Consider the following 19627-nt stretch of genomic DNA (forward strand, 5'->3'; position numbering starts at 1 on the left):
CATTAAATTTCAACCTCAAATAAGTTTGTTTTTAGGGTAGAGATTAGAGATACTTGACTATGGTCACCCATTCGCGTAGCGTTGACATTGTGATGGAAGAACCGTGTAGAGGCGACGAAACAAAATTTAAATATTTTATTTTATTTTGGTACATGGAAAACCCACAGCGTTATACATATCCAAAAACTATAATAGAATTAGAAAGCCAATTATAGGTTTTCACTTATAGAAACGGAATAAAATATAACAAGGTTATTGCCCAACTTAATTACACATGTACAAGTTCTTACAGCACAAGAACAGAGGATCGATATGAATATGATAGATTATTACAAAAAATAAGTAAAAAAGAAGATAAAACCTGTTAGTTAATACATAATAATAAGCATTTTCGTTTGGGACAGTATTTATTTAATTATAAATATTATTATACCTACTCTAAAATTGTACACTGGTAACATATAGGTATTTTGGTTTTACACTTACAAAATGTATACTTATCTTGAAAGATATAACTATTTACTTTGAAATACACTTAACTGTTATTCAGTTCTCTAAAAGTTTGAATTTAACTTTCATACCGGATAATTACAATTGGTGTGATAATAATTACTCTTAACATCAATTATCATCAACATTAAAATATTTAAAATTAGCTATTTATGCAACAAGTGCGGAAATCATCTTTACGCACGTGTATCATACAATGTTTTACTATGCATTGTGCGAGTAAATAAAAAACATACCATGGCAAATAAGTTTAATTATAAAAAATTTAAAACAAAAAGCACTAGTGCGGAAAAGTGCTCTTTTCCGCACTAGTGCGAGAAAGTAGCACCATATGTACTGTAAAAAAAATAATTGAAAACAAAAAGCACTAGTGCGGAAAAGTAGTACTTTCCGCATGATATGGCTCCATAGGAAACGCACTTTTCGAGCACATGCATTGTAAATATAGTTACAGTATGAATAAATTGTTAAAATCGCAGAATATAGTTAGAAAATGAGTCATTTAGAATGTAAAGCTTTGCAGGCAGTATTCTACATGGGTATAGTATAGAAACACTTGACTTCTGATAACTCTTATTACTTTATAATAAGGTCTACGTATAATCCAGTCGTGTCGACTATTTGTATGATGCAATGGTCACCCACACAGGTGCGCCCAATGTCGACCACATCCATTTATAACATAATATATTTGATTTGCACTTTATGTGGGCTTGGTATGCATAATTTAGTACCTTATGTACAGGTAAGCCGAAATAACCGACCAATTTAAATAAAAATAGATATCTTACACAAAGCAACCTAAGTCCCATAGTAAGCTAAATAAAGCTTGTATTGTGGGCACTAGACGCCGATATACATATAGATATTGATAAATAATAACATACAAAACATCCATAACGAGGGAACAAATATATGTGATACACACAAATAAATGCCCTTACTAGGATTCGAACCCGGGACCTACTTTTTCATAAACAGAATCACTACTAAAGTATTTGGTTAAAAGTAAACTTTAATAGCTAAAACATAACAGCCATATAAGGCTGCGCATGCAGTAAAGGGATAAGTTTAGGTTTAAGATAAAGTTAAGTTACATATCAACCGCTAACACAAACGCAAAGGAGCCTCGTCTGCCAACAAACCACTGTGTGGTTTGGGAGAAGAATAGTTATTTACGTTACAAGTGCGGAAAAGAGGAAATTCGAAACGAGTGGCGATAAATTAAAACACGACCGCAGGGAGTGTTTTTAATCGATACGAGTTGCGAATTACCTATTCGCACGTGTATCGTACAACGTTTTACAGTACATATGGCCCTTTAAACTTTCGACATATACACGAAAAGTGCTCTTTTACGCACTAGTGCGAGAAAGTAGCACCATATGTACTGTAAAATATGTATTTAGTTGTAAGATCTTTGAATAAGTTTTTTTTTTTACCGACTGGGCTTTAATCAAAATATCGTGAGGTCGGTTATTCGAGCACATTCTGTAGACATTCGATTAGAACTTCAGTAACGAACAAAGAAGTTTTACATCACAATTTCACAATGGCACCCTTTTTCGTAACTATTTTATAAATGCTGAGATGGTAGCTTTTGCTACTACATAGTAACGAATAACCTGGGGCCTATTCGAGGTCTCAAACTAGCAGGTATAACCTAGCAAATGTCCTTTCCTCAATCGTGTTTATAAAATTTGCCCGTCGTGTCGTCACGCCACACCTAACACTTTACGACTCGAATTGGCCCCTAGGTCGTTGTTACGATAACTTGCCGAGCTCATCACTACATCAAACCAGTATAAATTTGAGCTCTGATTATAAATGGATTCCATTCATTTATTATTAATGAATTCCATTCATAATGTATGTATCCATGCAATTTGGCTTTGGTAGCTTGCTGTACCTAACACTGGTCAGTCTGTGATGCCCTCGCGGCCTCTGTCAGCTTATGGAATAACGTCACTTCTATTAGTGATTTGCGGGAGTCCATTCATTTGCAACACGTAATAGCATGATCTCACATGAATCACAAACCAAATAGTAAACAATAAACATGTTGTTTGCACATCACAGCCTCAATACTCCTCGTTCCCGCTACGCGGTAAGTCATGCATTACATCCCTGTGCATTTCATCACAACAGTTACAGCAGTTCAGTTTCCAAGAATAGGGTAACTTGTTTTAAAGTGGGTCTTGTTGTTGCTGGCCATTGCTGATTTTACGACAGGTTACCCTGTTTAAGTAAGGTCGGTTGGGGCAAGGGCCACTCAACGCGACCTCTTAGCAAAGCCAATACGCTACTTGCCTCGCGGAGGCGCGAGGCGCTTGCCCAAACTGACCTTACACCACGAACTTACATACATCGATTATCAAATCGAACATTATTATAAAAAACTACTAATAAAATAATTACATAACATTCTTATAATTTCTCTAGTTAATTATAAGCGATTAACATAACGCTGGCGGCGATGCGCGTCGCGCGCGCGCTCGCGCGGAAACCTTGCAGTAAACGGAACAGTACTCGTAAGGCCGGCATTCTGGTTTTTTCGTCGTAAAAGTTAATAAGTCCGCACAATGCTCACGCCGCGCTCGCCCGCCGCGACCCGCGCGCCCACGCGGCCCACGGCACTCCGCCATGAAGTCCAGCGCGATGTACAAGATCACCTACGTGGCTAGGAAGAAACAGGTATTAAATCAGAGGACCGTTCAGCGCGCGACGGACGGCGGACACGAGCGGCAGAGCCTTCAGCCTACAGACATTGGAGTAATCATCAGCGTCGAGCGAGTAAACCATAGCCCCGCGCAGCCCCAATCGCGCTGCGAACTCAGCCTTCCTAGCTACACTTTCTTCATCATCATACGACAGCCACTCCGTCCCGCGGTGCGCGTAGGGCACCGCCGCGGCGGCATCCCGCGACTGCTTCCCGCCCGGATGTTTCACAAATTGACACACATCCGGATATGACACAAATCCACCAACGCCTAAGCTGCCGGGCCCTGCTGCTGGACTACCCGGCAATGTGTTACCTGGATTTACCAGCTGAAATGAGTGCCCGTATGTAGGAATCCCAACTACAAGCTTTTCCGGTGCCAGCCCTTTAGCGAGGTACATGTGCATCGTGTAGTTTATATTCAGTGTGGAAAGGAACAACCGCTGCCCCGGTTCGGAATACAGCGGGGAGTTGAAGCCAGTGAATGGAGTCATTTTAGTGTAGAAATGAAAATCGTAAGTCATAACATTCACAAAGTCAGTGTACAAGTTTAGTTGATCATAATCATATGATGCATCGGCCATGGTTTCCTCTGCCACAACAGCAACAGTCAGTAAGTAATCTCGTTTTTCTCTAAGGTACTCTGTTCGAATCTCCCGAAGTAGCTGGGAGAAGTGTTGTCGCTGCCGGTTGCCAGATGGAAATTCCCAGTCCAGATCTATTCCATCTAAGGTATAGTTACGGAGGAGGCTTTTGATGGATCGAATGAATTGCTTGCGAGAGGCGTGATTGATCACCATGTCGGCGAAACCGTTCTCACCGGCGCCTCCTACAGACACAAGCACCTTCAGGTTAGGATTAGACTTTTTAAGCAACACTACTTGGCGTATGGCGGCCAATTGTGGCGGTTCCAAGTGCAAGGTTTTATTGCGCACACGGGCGAAGGCTACATTGATGTGTGTGCACAAGTGCGGCGGTATGTCTCTGGGCTGCAGAGAGCGCGCGTCGCTGGGCGTGTTGTAGTAGCAGACGAGCGCGGGCGCCGGACGCGGTGGCGGTGGCGGCACCAGCAGGCAGAACGACAGCGTGGCGCCCACGAACACCATGACGCACGCGGCCCAGCGCAGCGCCCGCGCGTGCGTCACCAACCTCTCCTCCACCTTCAGCAGCTCGACTAGGTCTCCCGCCTCCAGGTTGCTATCAATATCCTTCTCCATAATTAGAACATTAAATGCTTTAAGGGAATGTTATTGTGGCGTGTATCATATGGGCGTGCGGTCCAATTACTCCAATTGTTATGTACACAAAAAAATATTGATAACGTTTTACGCACTGTGTATACTGATAAAACAACAAAAACTGACATTAAATTATAAATAAAGACGTCATAAGACGTACTTGAGTTCATTTCATTTTACGTATGGTTGCTAAAACGTCACCGTCGTCTTAATACGTCATATTTTTAACAATTTCAACACTTTTCTTAAATATTCATTCATATTAATTAAATCTTAATGAAATAAATGCTCATTCTAAGTATCACTAGTGAAATAAGGCATCGATTTCATTCAAATTCCATTGTGTAAATAATAAATATAACGCAGAAGATAGATTGTGCAATGCATGTCTGCGTGGGATGAACCATTACTGACGTTTACGAGGGTCGTCTTAATATATTAACCTTGTTTTGATTTCTCCATAATTGATATTCGCGTTAACCCTGATCAGTCAGGTACGCATAACGATTACTTTGATAAAGTTTATTTATTTAAACTACATGCTTCGTCATGCGTATATTAAAATCATAAAATACGAGTGATTTGCGCAAAGGGTAGCTACATTTCTAAATGTACCTTTGTTGTCAACGTCAACAATGATAATGTCAGAATGTCACCTTGACATATGATATGTATGCGATGGGATCATGAGAACGTGACGGAATTGATAGCAATAATTTTGTCGTTCTTAATTTATTTTACTGTTAACTATGTAAATTGAATTATCGCTAGTATCCATTAGACGATATGCACGTGTCTATCGTGCAGCGCGGGCTGTAGCGATGGACGACGGGGGTATGAACCACTACGAGCAACAGCTGTACACAGTGTTCAAAACGTTCGACGTAGATAACGCGGAGGCGCTGGACCGCGCGGCCGTGCTGCAGCTGTGTGACGCGTTGCAGCTCGAGGGCCGCGGCGCCGCGCTGGTGGAGTCGCTGTTCGAGCGCCGCGCCGAACGCGTCACCTTCGCCACCTTCCGCAACGGCCTGCTCGGCGTGCTCGGCGCCGAGCCCGCGCCCGAGCCCAGCGACGACGACTCCTCCGGCCGAGAGGTGGCGCCCAAGTTCGTGTTCGGCTCCAAGAAGTACGGGCGCCGCTCGCGGCCGGCTCGCGCCGACGACGCCGCCGCCGCGCCGCGCGCCGCCTCCGCCTCGCGCCTCGACGCCGACGCCGGCGCTCGGCCCCGCATGCGCTACAAGCGCAGCGCCTCCGCCATGGAGGCCCGCACTCCTCCACCGGATCTGCTCGACCACGAGCGGCGCATAGACCGCGCGCAGGCTGCCGCGCTGTGCCGCGACCTTCACATGGACGCGATCGATCCACGCCTCGTGGACCGCATCTTTGACGACGCGCCCGCGGAGGAGACGACCGTCGGCGAATTCTTTGATCGGCTTAATGCGGCTCTGACGCCGCTAGCTGCGGGCGAGGGTACCGCGCAGCCTGCCATACTGCCACCCGATCCGCCTGACGGAGAAGACGACGCGGAGGGTGCGGTGGCGGGCGAGGCGATCGCCGATGTCTGGGAGCGCGCTGGCGTGCGCCGTCCACGCCGGCTCCTAGCCGAGCTCGGGTTCACCGCCACTACTTTGAATCCTGCCGAGTTGGAACGTGCGTTAGATGACGAACTACGCGCGTTGCCGGCGCGTGAGGAGCGCGACGCGCGACCGATACTACAACAAGCGGCGCTGGCCCTCAGCCGCCTCCGACGCGCCAGCGCTCGCGCGCGCGCCACCGCCGCCGTCGCCGAGCGCGACAAGCTCCGCGCCGACCTCGCCGAGGCCAATCGACGCGCGCAGCTCCTCGCCCAAGACGTAGATGAAAACCATGCTCGGTTAGAAGCGGAGCGACAGGCGGCACTTCGCCTGTTAGAAGCACGGCATGCGGAGACCACGCGCGCCGTCAGCAACGAGGCTGCCGCGGAGCGAGAGCGAGCCGCGACGATACGCGCCGAACTAGAAGCCGAAGTGGCGCGACGTGGAGATGTAGAGGCGAAGCTGCGTGCGGAGTTAACGGTGCTGCGGCTGCGATCAGAACAGCTGGAGCGACGTGTGAGCGCAGCGGAAGAAAGAGCTACCGTAGCAGAACGCGAGCGAGCGCGGATGGAAGAGGAGGCACGCGAGGCAGCGGCACAAGCCGGACGGGAGGTGGAAGAGCGTCGTGTAGCCAGCGAGGCGCTGGAGCGACAAGTGCTGGAGCTGCGCGAGGAGTGCTCGCTGCTGCGGGACCGCGCGGACGAGCTGCAGGCCGGGCTGGAGGCGCGCCGCGACGCCGCGCCGCCGCCCGCCGCCGCCACCTCGTGGCGCGACGAGGCCGAGCTCGCCGCCGACGCCGCCGCCGCACTCGACAGGATCGAAGTAAGCATCGACTACAGAAGCACCAGCCTGGCGAAAATTCCCTACCGTTCCGTACCTTCCACTCTTCTGGTTTTTACTGAAATCCCTAAACCTCATGAGCACTACATGAATGTATAATGTATCGTTTAGATACTTTAAATCGTTTACGTGTTTATATGTATAAAAGCTGATATGAAGTAAACGTCCGAAAGTATGAGTAATATCAATATCACTTTTTAAAACACAAACTTATAAGAAAAATCACATAGAATTTTCGTAGTTCCTATTTGCCCTGACTAATAATTTATGACTTAAAGGTGACTTCATAGTCGTGCACATACGTACTGATATACCTAGAGGGAACTCCCCTCATGTAGCATTTACATACCTACAATAATATTTATTAAACCACATTCAAACATATACAAATAATAGTTGAATAAGTGCCAAGGGAAACCTAAAGTATTCGACGTAATCACACTCGTAAACAAGTCGATGACCTCTCATTTGAAAAGTCTAACTCGTATAGCTCGTTCTCATCTGACATGTCATCCTTCCATCCCATCCCATCCTCACCGCATGTTCTATCACTCACAAGCACTTTATTGTTTTAATTCTAATCTGCTAACAACAAAACTGACCATTTTTGGACGTTATACCTTTGCAATAGTTTACGAATTGTCTGTCTGTCTTTTGAAAATAATTAAACAGCAACATTTTATTGATGACATATCTTAGACATTATAAAAGGGGTAGCCCACTGCGACTCACGGCTACGTTAAACACATTTTTAAAATATTAAAAGGGCTCCGTAGCATTACGCAAAAAACTGCAAAAAAATCACGTTTGTTGACCCCACATGGGAGCCCTACTTCAATATTTATTTTATTCTGTTTTTAGTATTTGTTGTTATAGCGGCAACAGAAATACATCATCTGTAAAAATTTCAACTGAATCTTACAACGAACGTGATTCTTTTGCCGTTTTTTGCGTGCCCATTCGTGCGCGAGTCCGACTCCAGCATAAGAAACGGATTGTAATCGTAAATACTAAATATCTTCAGGATTGCGACTCGTCGCCGCCCAGCATCGAGCGCCTAGTCTTCCAAGCGGACGCCGCCCGCCGCCTCCGATCAATCGCAGACTCGTTATCACCAGAGTGTACGCGTTGCGAGGCCGCAGCGGCGGCGTTGCGGGAGTTGAGCGACTCGCCGGCGGCGCGGGGACTTAGTGAAGTAACAACGGCGCGGGGGCTAAATGAATCGACGGCGGCGCGGGGGTTAAGCGAGTCAGTTGAAGCCGCTGTGCAGACAGAGGAAAGTGATGAAGGAAAGCGCATTGAAGAGCTTCAGAAGAAACATGAGGCGGAGAAGAGTGACCTGAATAATTTGATCGCGTGAGTATTTAAACTCCGTCACCGTAGCCTACGTATACACCAAATACTTAATTCGTGTGTCTATTGGCCATACGTTACAAGTTGTAAGAGAAATCGGTGCTATTTATATTTCGACAAGTAAGTAAGTAAACACTTTATTGTACGAAAAAGAAAGGAATCAAGGTTACAACAGATAAAAGTAGTACAAAGGCGAACTTATCCCTAAGAGGGATCTCTTCCAGTTAACCTAAAGAAGTTATTAAAATCTAGACCTAAAGTAGGTATAGCAAGGTGCCATTGACATTTTATTCAGTCTTTTACATCGGTTAAAAGTTACGATATTTAAGATTTGGGCGTTAGAATTTGGTTTGTGCTTTTTATTTTGCGTACATACCTACTTCCTTCCTACTTCTACCCCAGACCTTATCCTAGGGATAGTGTAAGTTATACTGCCGTAAAATATAGAAGTCTTTCCTTCCGCTGCGTAGCACGCGAGTAACGTTATGCAATGAGATTTGTTGCTTACTGTGCGATGTCACGCGATCTAAATAGGTCGCAACGTGAGCAAAAACACCCACGACTATTGGTTGCACCGATAAGATTGCGTTTATATGCCACTTACGATCTGTTCATCTGTGGTTCATCTGTCCATTAACAATTTTTACCGTCAAGTAAAACGGTTTGAGCGCATCTCGCAAAACGTCGCTTTGTGTCTTTTGCAAAACGATCCTTCTTTATATACTTCAATCGTAAATCATCTCGCTATTAAAATGCACCAGTTTTAGAAATGTCTGTTTTGAATTCCCTTTTATACTTCTTCGTTTTTCTTATAACATCCAGAAATAAGTGTCTTCGAGCTTTCGCAGATCTTATTGAACTTTTAATTTTTATTTTTCATTAGGTACTTGAATGAACCGAAAAATCAAATGAAGTGAAAAAAAGGGGACGGGGGCTGGGGCATCATTTTGGAAACCAGACGTTTTGCATAATGAGACTTAAATAAAAGTGAATTAACAAAAAAAATCGACCCATTCAGTTTTGACATGCCATAAACAAAGTTACCGAGTAAATTATAATATGATCGTTTTTATAATTCCAGCGAGTTAGAAGCCAGCGTGGAGGCTATCCGTGAAGAATACGAGCGCTGCGAGGAGTACTGGGCCGGCAAGTTAGCGGACGAACGATCACTGGCCGCCGACGAGGCGGCGGCCAGTGACGCTCGCTTGAGCGAGCTACTCGCACGAGTGGCGGAGTATGAGGCACAGTTCAAGCCGAGGTTACCCGCGCTGCATGAGAGCGAGTTGGAGCCGCAATACGAGCAGCTGGTACAGGTATGGACGAGTAACTCGCACGAGGGAGTGCGAGATTAAACTTTCTGCTGATTTTGCCATTAGATGAATACGCTAAGTAACCTATTGTCTTCGGTTACCGCGATAGTTAGGTACTCATGAAATAAACACTACTTGAAAATAGTTGTATAGTTGTATATAGGTGTAATAGTTATATTGTATAAATAGCCTTATGAACCGATTTTGCATGTACAACCAGCCTTAAAGTTTATAGTCTATGATGGTTCATTGTTTTTAGTATGTGGGTATTTTAGCACTTTGTAGATTTTCCTCAGTCACCCGTTGACCACGAACGCTGTAAAGGGTTCGAAACGTCGGGATATATTATAAATTCAATATACGTGATATAATACGTTTTCATATATAGTTTTATTTAATGGGACTTGGTCTTAAAAATTCATGTAGCAAGATAATGGTACATATTCCGAAAAGAAAACAAACAATGCATTTCTGATCTTATTTACCTACATGTGTTTTTCTCTTGGTGCGAGATTAGGTGAAATCCAGTCTCGTTGGCTTTGCCGACACAATGTTTAAACCCGTCATTTTAAAATCCTGTCATGTATTTCCAGGAGTTCGAAACGTTCAAAATAGAAGCGGCTCGGGCGCTGGCGGACGCGCGCGCCGACGCCGACAAAACGCGCGAGGAGCTAGAAAAGGCGAGAACGGCGCCTACACCCCCTTGTAGTTGTCGACAGGTAATTCAGGCTGTGGTTATGCTTAAGTCTCTATATCACCCTTGTAGGCAGTTAAATCAAAGTATTCAAAGTGGACGCGCGCCGATGCTAACAAAACGCGCGAGGAGCTAGAAAAGGTGCGTCCGCCCGTCTGCAGATGTCGGGAGGTAATTCTTGTGGATATATTTAAACCTAATAGTAGTATCTCTACCACCCTTTTAGACAGTTTTATCAAAGTGAAAGCGCGTCGACGCCAACAAAATACGGGAAGAACTAGAAATGAAAAAGACGTCGCGTCAACCCCCTTACAACTGACGTCAATTAATCCTCGTGGCGATGATTACGCCTAGCATTTTTACCATCCTTTTGGATACCAAACCATTATCAAAATGGAACCAATCTATATGTATATGTCGCAGTCAGATCGTATAATCCGCCGGATTACATTATAGCTAGCCTTTTAATAAAAAAACTTCAAAATCGGTCAAAAAATTACGATTATAAAATAACCAAATTTTAAATTTAAAAAAAAAACAACTGAATTGAGAACCTCCTTTTGAAATCTTGAAGTCAGTAAAAAATTTGGTAGTATGTGAAACAAAAAGCTGCCTTCCTATAAAAGTACCTTGCGTATGCGTTCCCAATCGCATAATAATTTGTAAACTGTGTAACTGATTGAATGATAGAAAGGTGCGTTTCAGATTTTTTAAACATGGTTTATTGAAACAGTGTTGGGGTCGCGAAAGAATTTTAATGACCATAAAGGGCCGTGGCATCGTAAAGTTTGAAAAACACTGTTAGGCAGTATAATCAAAGTGGAAGCGACGCCGACGCCAGCAAAAACCGTGAGGATCTAGAAAAGAAAAGGATCGAGGTCGGCGCCTCCGCCTGTTTGTAGCTGTCGACAGGTACTTGTCCGTGGTTGTTATTTATACGGCACGCTTGGTCATTACTTGCAGACAGTATGTTCAATAGAGAAGATGGCCGGTGCGCCGACGCCGACAAAATAAGTAAAGAGCTAGAAAAGTCAAGGACAGCGCCTCTGCCCGCTTGCAGCTGTCGACAGGTGCAGTCGAGTTCAAAAATTTTATATGTTGTTGTTCTGCATTTTACTTGTTAATTTTATAATGCTACCTGCAGGTAGCAACCTACTTGTTGTGACAAAAAAGTTTTAAATTAATTTGTTATTGTTTTTTGTTTTTGTTTGTTTACTTTTATCACTGATTTACTTTTATTTTAATGTATTCTCATGTAGTGAAATATACAATTTCCTTTGAGTTAAATAAATTCTTTAAACATAACGCGGCGACTTGATCGAAACGTTCAAAATAATTAACGGATATTACGACTGTCCAGAACTAAGCGATCTGTTCGCTCGAAACTCAAACACGCGCACAAGAGGACACAACCTTAAACTAATAACAACAAAGCACAAAACAAATATCGGCAAACACTTTATTGCAAACCGAGTAGTAAAGGCTTGGAACAAATTACCCTCAGAAGTTGTGAACTCTGCAAGTGTTAATCAATTTAAAAATAGACTAGACAAACTATGCTAACTGTGCTAAGTGAACTATGATTTAGACGTACCAGCATCAGCTGCCTGTCTAAAAGTACATAATCCTACAAAAAGCTGCCGTTATGAACACATGTAGAATAGTTCGGAAATTTCTAGCCCTAGAACAATAGTCTAAAATATATTTCTATATTCGTTTGGCCAAAAGCCCGCGAATACGGAAACAAAACTTCCTCCAATTAGAGAGAAAAATAAAGAAATACCAATTATAATAATAATAATAATAATAAATATGTATAGCTACATATGTATATTTCTTCACCTTAACCCATTGCAACCAGGTGAAAAAATGTAATTCTTTTTATTAACTCGACTGTACTGTACGACATCTTGTTTGAGTTCGTTACTAAGATCAATGACTAAGATAGCGAGAGAGAACTTAAAGCCACCATGAGGTACAGCGTGGGCCATGCGGCTCCAATTTCCATAACATTTCGTTGGGTTGGCAACTGTCAAAGGTTTTTATAGATGGCGCCAGCATAGGTTTCCCCTGATTCTAGTTTTGTTTTACGGGATTTGGCTTAAAGGGCTAAGCAAGGGCTAGGGTATCCGAGTACAAAAAATATTCAAAGATGAATTTGACATTTAATAGGATTAAATAAAAAGTACACTAAGTAATGAATGTGACCTATAATTAGGTGTATAAACAGCGTAATAAAGTAAAGCGTTCGTGTGAGAAACTGACGGGAACCTTTTGCGTTTCCAGAAAACCCCGCTGGCAACGCGGCCTGCTTCAGACGGCGACCAGCGTTTAGTGAGTTCGCATCCAACGGGTGAGTTTATTACAAATCACTTAATTATATCTGTAGTGATATTGCAAATCGTTTTGTAGACAATGATTCAATGAGAGGCAGCAATTTTTATATTATTCGTTTTATGATTGTTTTGATTATTTGAGCAATTTTGAACTAAAAACATTACTAACATCAAAAATGATATTTGTAATTAGAAGCTTCCGTCTGGTAGTGTCAAGAATAGATAAATAATGATTTTATTGAATGTAATGCATTACAGGGTTAGGTGACATGTCGCGGCGCAGCGTATCGGCGGGTGCACTGACGCACGCCGCGCCCCACGGCGGTGGCGGCGGCGGCGGCGGGGTCGGTGTCGGCGGTGGCGGCGTTGTCGTCGGCGGCGGCGGCGTCTATGTCGGCGGCGGCGTGGATGTCGGCGACGCGCCGTCTGCGCACGACGCGAGGACGGCGCGCGAACCGCAGCCGCACCCGCCGGTAAGTTTGTATATAGTATAATAGAATAGAGAATTGAAATATACAGAGTGATTTTGTTACGTCAAGTCATACTGATGAATATGTAGGCTATATTGAACAACATTTTACTATGGGGCCAACTCCAAAAATGCAAAAAGAATCTGCCGTCTCATACATTTCGGCGAATCATATGTCAATGTTCTCTATGGAAGTAAATCAAATCATATACATAACATAGGATGCAAGTCGATACAATTACTCGGTCGATATTTTAGTTTGCTAAATAAAGAGTGTGCCTAAAACGAGATTATTACAGTTTTTTTTTTCTTTTCAAAATTGTGTACGTGCTTACCTTTTTTTCACCTATACCATAGAGTAACTTATACTAGAGCGGTACTGTCATAGTAAATTTAGTAACCCCAGTAAATTCACTGCCATCTGTCGACACACTTTAAAACTAAAAATGAAAATTTATAAAAATACGATAAAATGTATTTAAATATGGATAAATGATTTTTTTTATTTGCATTAATTATTTTTATGATTTTGACCCATGTTCTTTCACTGATATGCGTTAAAATTGTTAAATAACAAACGAAACCGTCAGCGCCATCTATACGACACTAGGCCAAAGCTAGTAGCGCCTTCTGAACGAGAATCAAATTTCCTTGATTTTCAAGGCACGTTTTTTTCTTAGACTGTATCCATCTATTACGGAGTTATATCTATAAAGGGCACCTGCTCGTGCGCGGCGCTGGCGGCGGCGTGGCGGCGCGCGGCGGCGACGGGCGCCGGGCTGCGCGCGCGCGCCGCGCACGCCGAGCGCGCCGCCGCGCGGCTGCTGGCGCGCCTGCACGCCGCCGACGCGCTCGTCGCCGAGCTGTACAGGGAGAACTGTCAGCTGCAGCACCATGCGCGGCCCGAGCCCAGGTTCCTGTGACGGAGGTATTGTGCATCGTTCGCAGTTTACTAACTATTCCTGAACCATATAAGAACGTCCCTGTCCCTGTCCCTGTCCCTGTCCCTGTCGGTCCGGGCGCGCCGCCGCGATATTATTGGCGCGCCCGCGAGCCCCCGGGGCGCTACGAGCGAAGTTGCATAGATTAAACTGCCGGCTGCGGCCCCGGGCGCACTCCGAGCCCGGATCCCTGTGACGGAGGTGCGAGGCGGAATGAAAAGACAGGGGTAGGTACGGGTCGGTTCGGCCCGCCGACTCCGTTCAAAACGACCGAGAACCTGACGTAAATATGCGGGAGCGATAAGAAAGTAAATATCGAAATTTCATAACGCCCCGGTCGGTCCGATATTTCCTAGATATTGACTGCTAAAATAAACTGAGGTAGCTTCACACGAAAATTCAATATACTCGATTAAAATAAACATCATGGAACGTAGAATTTTATTCAGTCGTCATAAATTTTTCAATCTAGGTATACTTCAACGATTTAACTATAGTTCTTTCTTTTATGCTAATCCCGGGTGGCTAACCGACTCTAGTAAGAGGGAATTAAAATCATAGAAAACTACAGTAAATAGTTAAAATTATAGTAAATTTTTGGTGTTTTGTTGCCGCATTTACCTAGGCGAGAGGTTTGAGATGAAAAAATTGTGTTACGAATATTATGATTATGTGACTTCATTCCGAATTAAAATAAGAAACTATATAAATGGATCCTGCGTCGACTGTGTGTGACTGTGTCTAAAATGATGCCATATTTATATCATTAATTTATTGTCCACAAAACCATTAAGTTTTTAAAGTTCATATTCTATTTACAAATCGACGAAGAAACGTTTGTAAATACTATAAATGTATTTTAAATTACCTTCCCAAATTGCATCTTGTGAGAATCAAAATGTAATATTTGATTAAAGATTATTAACGAACTGCTTATTATACCTATACCTATTAGGTATTACCGAACTATATAAGTACCTCTATATAATTATATTGAGACTTTTTAGGTACAAAAGACTTCAGATTGAAATAAAAACAATTATATTCAAAACTGTCGAAACGGATACTTTGAGAAATGTTTCTTTGATAATGTATTGTCAAAAATTTATTTATAGCGAAATTTCATTTCACTGTAGATGTACGTCATATCGACGACGTGTGCATTTCTATTGTGATTAATAGAGTTAGACCAAGATAAGTCTGAAACGATGTTGATAGCACACGCAGTGCATTATTTTAAACGTCAAACTTGTATGAAATTATGACGTTTAAATAACACTATGCACTGCGTGTAACTCTACTGACTATCTCGAGTTTTGTCAGAATATTTTGCCATAATTTATTTTCCTGTATGTTAACCCGAAATTATTGTTTATATTCATGTTATACTTGCCGTCAGTTTTGACCAACATTTTAAATGTAAATAAAATATGCAGGGTCGCTGCTACAGTCCACTGCAATAGTAATATTTTGTACAACAAGCGCTCAAAATTATCTGACAAGCTCTTATAACTATACAAAAAATGACAGTATTTTGGTGCGCTTCGATATGCAAAAATGGCCTTAACCTGATTCAGCATTAGAATAGGTATAGTCGACTGACATTTATACAGAATACTGAACATTCTTATGATTGTGTAATTTATGTAGGTATACCTACTATAAGTTTATATTAATATGCTTGAATTCCTTCCTAAAGGTGTGAACTGTTATAGATAGGTACCTAAACATAATAGGATTTATTTATTGACTGTAAATCTTTATTACTTATGTTTAAAAATAATTAATACGTGCCCGAATCCATTAAGTTCACTTTAAAATTCTCGTATTGTACAGCGTACTACATATAGTGTGTTTTATACAGATTTAACAGAATGTAAACAAATTACACCACGTAACAATAATACCATATATAGTTAACGCTATCTCTACTGAGCTCGTTCACTTACCTGTACTAACAATGGCATTATGTTAAACAAAAGCCATTATTTCTTTTGTGTGCGCGCGTAGCCTTTGTGCCTGCGCGCGTGGCCAATTGTGCGTTAGCCTCAGGCACAACGGCCACGCGCTCACACAAAAGAAATAATGGCTTTTGTTTAACAGAATGCCATTGTTAGTACAGGTAAGTGAACGAGCTCAGTAGAGATATAACTATACTTATACTGTAATTTGCTCAACATTGCCTACCAGGCCAAACATTGCCTGGCATGAAACAGTGATATTCTACTAAACTAAACAGCTGTCTATATCAAATTTGAGTTTCGTGCAGTTTAATAATATAACATATATAATTATAATGATGTAGGTGTGTGACGCACGCCGATAGTGCCTTTTTTGTCGAAGACGGCGCCGACGTAATATATAGGTTTTCCATTTAAATGTTAAATTATATATATGGATCATATACAAATTTTAGTTTCTAATTTGTCTTATCGATCTCCAAAAGTTAAGAACATTGGTTCACAATTTTTTTACAGCCCAAAACTATATACCTACCTAACGACTTTTTGTAGGCGATATAAGCCATAAAATATAAATTTGGCCCATTATTTTTGATGTGTTGTTGATGCAACCTGCACCTAGGAATTGTTGTCAAGTCATACGAACGTGTATAGTTGTGTGGGTGTATGTGTGTGATTATATTTATTACATGGCTTACTCAGAAACGCTACTATATTTAATAGAATAAACAATACCAGATACCAGCGTCGTCTCTGGTTCCATCAACTTGTTTTATGCCGCAGTCAGTGGTGACTTCCTACAAAAGGGGGGCAATAACTGTAAGGGCCAATTATTGGGTAGTTTACCCTATCTCCCCCAGTTGAAAAATGCATTTCTAAGTAAGCCACGTTTTAACGTTTTGGCACGATTCGATTGTGAGTCAACGTGATGCAAATTGGACGAATTATATATATTATTACGACACATTTTGTTTAAATGTTTATTGTAGATATTTATATACTAAAGAACCATCCCGCATGGGGCTAACGTGACTATACTTATCTCATTCCCTCTCGAGCGAGAGGTACTTACTAGCTGTGCACTGCACGTATAGGCTGAACATGAGAATTTAGTCAAGTAGATAGGGAGTTTGTAATTGTAAGACTAATAGTGTAATAAAAAATATTACACACTAAAGATATAAAAACAGGGCACTGTGTGGAAATTTAAACCAAAGTACCCGTTTTGATTGCTCTTATTGCTCTTAAGTGTGTTAATTAAGTTGTCAACAACAAGCAGCTTTGTCATTCAAATGCACGGGCAAAACATTCACATATTGTACATAATTTTATCCAGTTACAAAAACGTCAATTACGATATTGCCTCATAAAAAAGGCCTTAAGATGAAAGGATATGACCGCTTCTCCATACAAACGTGCCCCTTTTCGTTTGATTTTTATATTATTATAAGAGTTAGGAGTAAAAAACAAATTCCATACAAATTTTTATATGCTCCTAACTCTTATAATGATAAACATTCGACCGGAACAGTCGTCCAATTTTGACTTAACCCGACAGATAGAAATACTTTAAATAAATTTAATTTACATTTATGCAACTGGAAACCTTTGTTATCCACATTTGTAAATTATTGTTGACAGATTTGATTATTTGAAATTTTATTATATGTATCCTTATGACGTTTTTATTTGGTTTTACAGAGTTAGACCAAGATGAGTCTGCAACGGTTTTGATAGCACACGCAATGCAATGCAAGTGTTATTATAAAACGTCAAACTTCTATGAATTTATGACGTATAAATAACACTTGCACTGCGTAACTATGCATGCTATCAACATCGTTGCAGAATTTTCTTGTTCTAACCCAAGTAGCGACGTCATAATGACGTAACAATGACGTCATTATGACGCCATAAAGACGTCGCTGACGTATAAATGCTACCTGGGAACTCTAGTCATTTGGCCACACAAATTTATCAATGCTAACCGTCATTTTATCGCATTTTTGTACGAGTAAGTGTATAAATGTGCTACCTTTGTACGAGTTAGCATTGTACCAAGTGTATTCGCTTTACCCAGTGTGTTCCATATATGGACCGAAGTCTGCCGACAGCGGTGCCCGCATTGCTTTGTTTCATGCTCAATAACACCATTTCCTCTTGATTTGACATCCGCATAGGATAGGTACATTTTATGTCAATATTTTGACGCCGATACAGTGGAGAAAATTTATTTTTGTAAAGGTAGAAAATTCTGATTAATTCTACCTGATATCACCAAATTAGTACAGGATATCTTTAGGTACTTATTTATTTTAAAATATATATTTAAAAAAATTTTTGAGATTCTGAACTCTTTCAAAGATTTAATTTTTTTAAGGATTTGGAAACGTTTAAATTAGAAGAAGAGCATGTGTGCATTTTGGACATGAGTAGATTTGTTTTTGTTACACTCGTATGTATGATATTGACTATACCTATCGCTTGTCTACACGACTACGGTAAAGTTAACGCTTTCATCTTTTGTCGGTATATTTATTGTAAAGACGTAGGTACAATCAAATGGGCTGGTAACATATGCAATGTAACGGCACTGAGCCTATTCCACTATCGCCAAATCGTATATTATATTGAATTGATAACTTAAATAACTATGTACGAGTGATTGGTAGTCAAGTGTGCTATTGTTAGAAATCGAATATATCATTTTTAATCCCGCATAAATTAATTTAGTGACCTTATATAACTGCTAAATTGTGGTTTGGGATAATTAATAATAAAATCCCTACCTAAATATTTTATACTGGTGAAGACCGTCTACCGTGAGTTGAGTTTAAACACATACACTGGTCGGTAGAGCAGAAGGCGCGGCGCAAAGCTCTTCTTTTCCGACTGTGTCTGGGCGATGTACGTATACAAATAGTTCTTGCCCTATGACGGTCGTCCCAACCAAATCTTGTATATGCCGGTATTACCCACATTGACCTTAATTATATACCTACTTGTGCAAGGTCACGCCGCCGCCGAGCTAAATTCATCGGCGCGTCGCCGTCGTGAAATTAAAGGTTGGCGCCTATGTCTAATACTGTCTCTCTGGTCAGTAACAGGGTTCCATATGTCTACTTATCATATATGTATTTTTAAATTTGTATCAGAGAAAATCACACTAGGTCAAACGATTTTCGGCCAAATGTAAGGAGTTCTAGACCACGTTTTATGAAGCTAATCTTCAAATTTGTTATTTGCCTCTCTTTCTTACAATCAAATTTATTTAGATTGAGAGGCAAACAGCGAACTTGAAACTTTAGAAACGTAGTAAACTTGAAACGTAGCTCTAATCCAATGCATATACGAATAAGGAGTTAGTGGAGTGGTAGCAAAGTCCGAGGCGTCCCTCCCTCTCGTACATATCATTACGTTGTTATGTGAAATTGACTGTGTGACGCAGTATGTGAATAAAATGTTGAACTAACGCATTAGTTTAATTTCCCCTGTAATTCGACTATCCTAGAATCTTACAATCGAAGCGCCATCTCTCGTCAAGAGCGCCATCTACAATTAGCTTATATGCGTCCTCTCCCATTCAGAATATCAGTTCTTCGGAATCGGTCATTCTATCTGACACGTTTCCGTGACCATAGCCATTCAGATCTTAATTCAGTTTTAAATACGGTGACCTTTA

General features: G+C 41.7%; 2 protein-coding genes across 2 annotated transcripts; one reads left to right on the forward strand and one right to left on the reverse strand.

Annotated features, from left to right (window-relative positions):
- Positions 1-29: 29 nt before the first annotated feature.
- Positions 30-4574, reverse strand: LOC134745421 (chitinase-3-like protein 2). Its single transcript, XM_063679460.1, has one exon. The coding sequence runs from the start codon at positions 4444-4446 to the stop codon at positions 3208-3210; it is 1239 nt and encodes a 412-aa protein (XP_063535530.1). The 5' UTR covers positions 4447-4574; the 3' UTR covers positions 30-3207.
- Positions 4575-5101: 527 nt separating this feature from the next.
- Positions 5102-19417, forward strand: LOC134742920 (blastoderm-specific protein 25D). The gene is made up of 7 exons (XM_063676167.1): positions 5102-6863; positions 7906-8237; positions 9316-9547; positions 10138-10263; positions 12525-12591; positions 12833-13047; positions 13760-19417. The coding sequence occupies exons 1-7, from the start codon at positions 5289-5291 to the stop codon at positions 13964-13966; spliced, it is 2754 nt and encodes a 917-aa protein (XP_063532237.1). The 5' UTR covers positions 5102-5288; the 3' UTR covers positions 13967-19417.
- The last annotated feature ends 210 nt before the right edge of the window (positions 19418-19627 follow it).

Source organism: Cydia strobilella, chromosome 1, assembly GCF_947568885.1.
Source record: "Cydia strobilella chromosome 1, ilCydStro3.1, whole genome shotgun sequence".
Classification (NCBI taxonomy): domain Eukaryota; kingdom Metazoa; phylum Arthropoda; class Insecta; order Lepidoptera; family Tortricidae; genus Cydia; species Cydia strobilella.

What these genes read in the sequence shown, in the direction of transcription:
- LOC134745421 (XM_063679460.1), bottom strand. Translation starts at nt 4,446, where the DNA reads ATGGAGAAGGATATTGATAGCAACCTGGAGGCGGGAGACCTAGTCGAG.
- LOC134742920 (XM_063676167.1), top strand. Translation starts at nt 5,289, where the DNA reads ATGGACGACGGGGGTATGAACCACTACGAGCAACAGCTGTACACAGTG. An exon ending in GACCTGAATAATTTGATCGC is followed by an intron (nt 8,238 to 9,315) that starts GTGAGTATTTAA and finishes TTATAATTCCAG; the next exon opens with CGAGTTAGAAGCCAGCGTGG. An exon ending in AATACGAGCAGCTGGTACAG is followed by an intron (nt 9,548 to 10,137) that starts GTATGGACGAGT and finishes ATGTATTTCCAG; the next exon opens with GAGTTCGAAACGTTCAAAAT.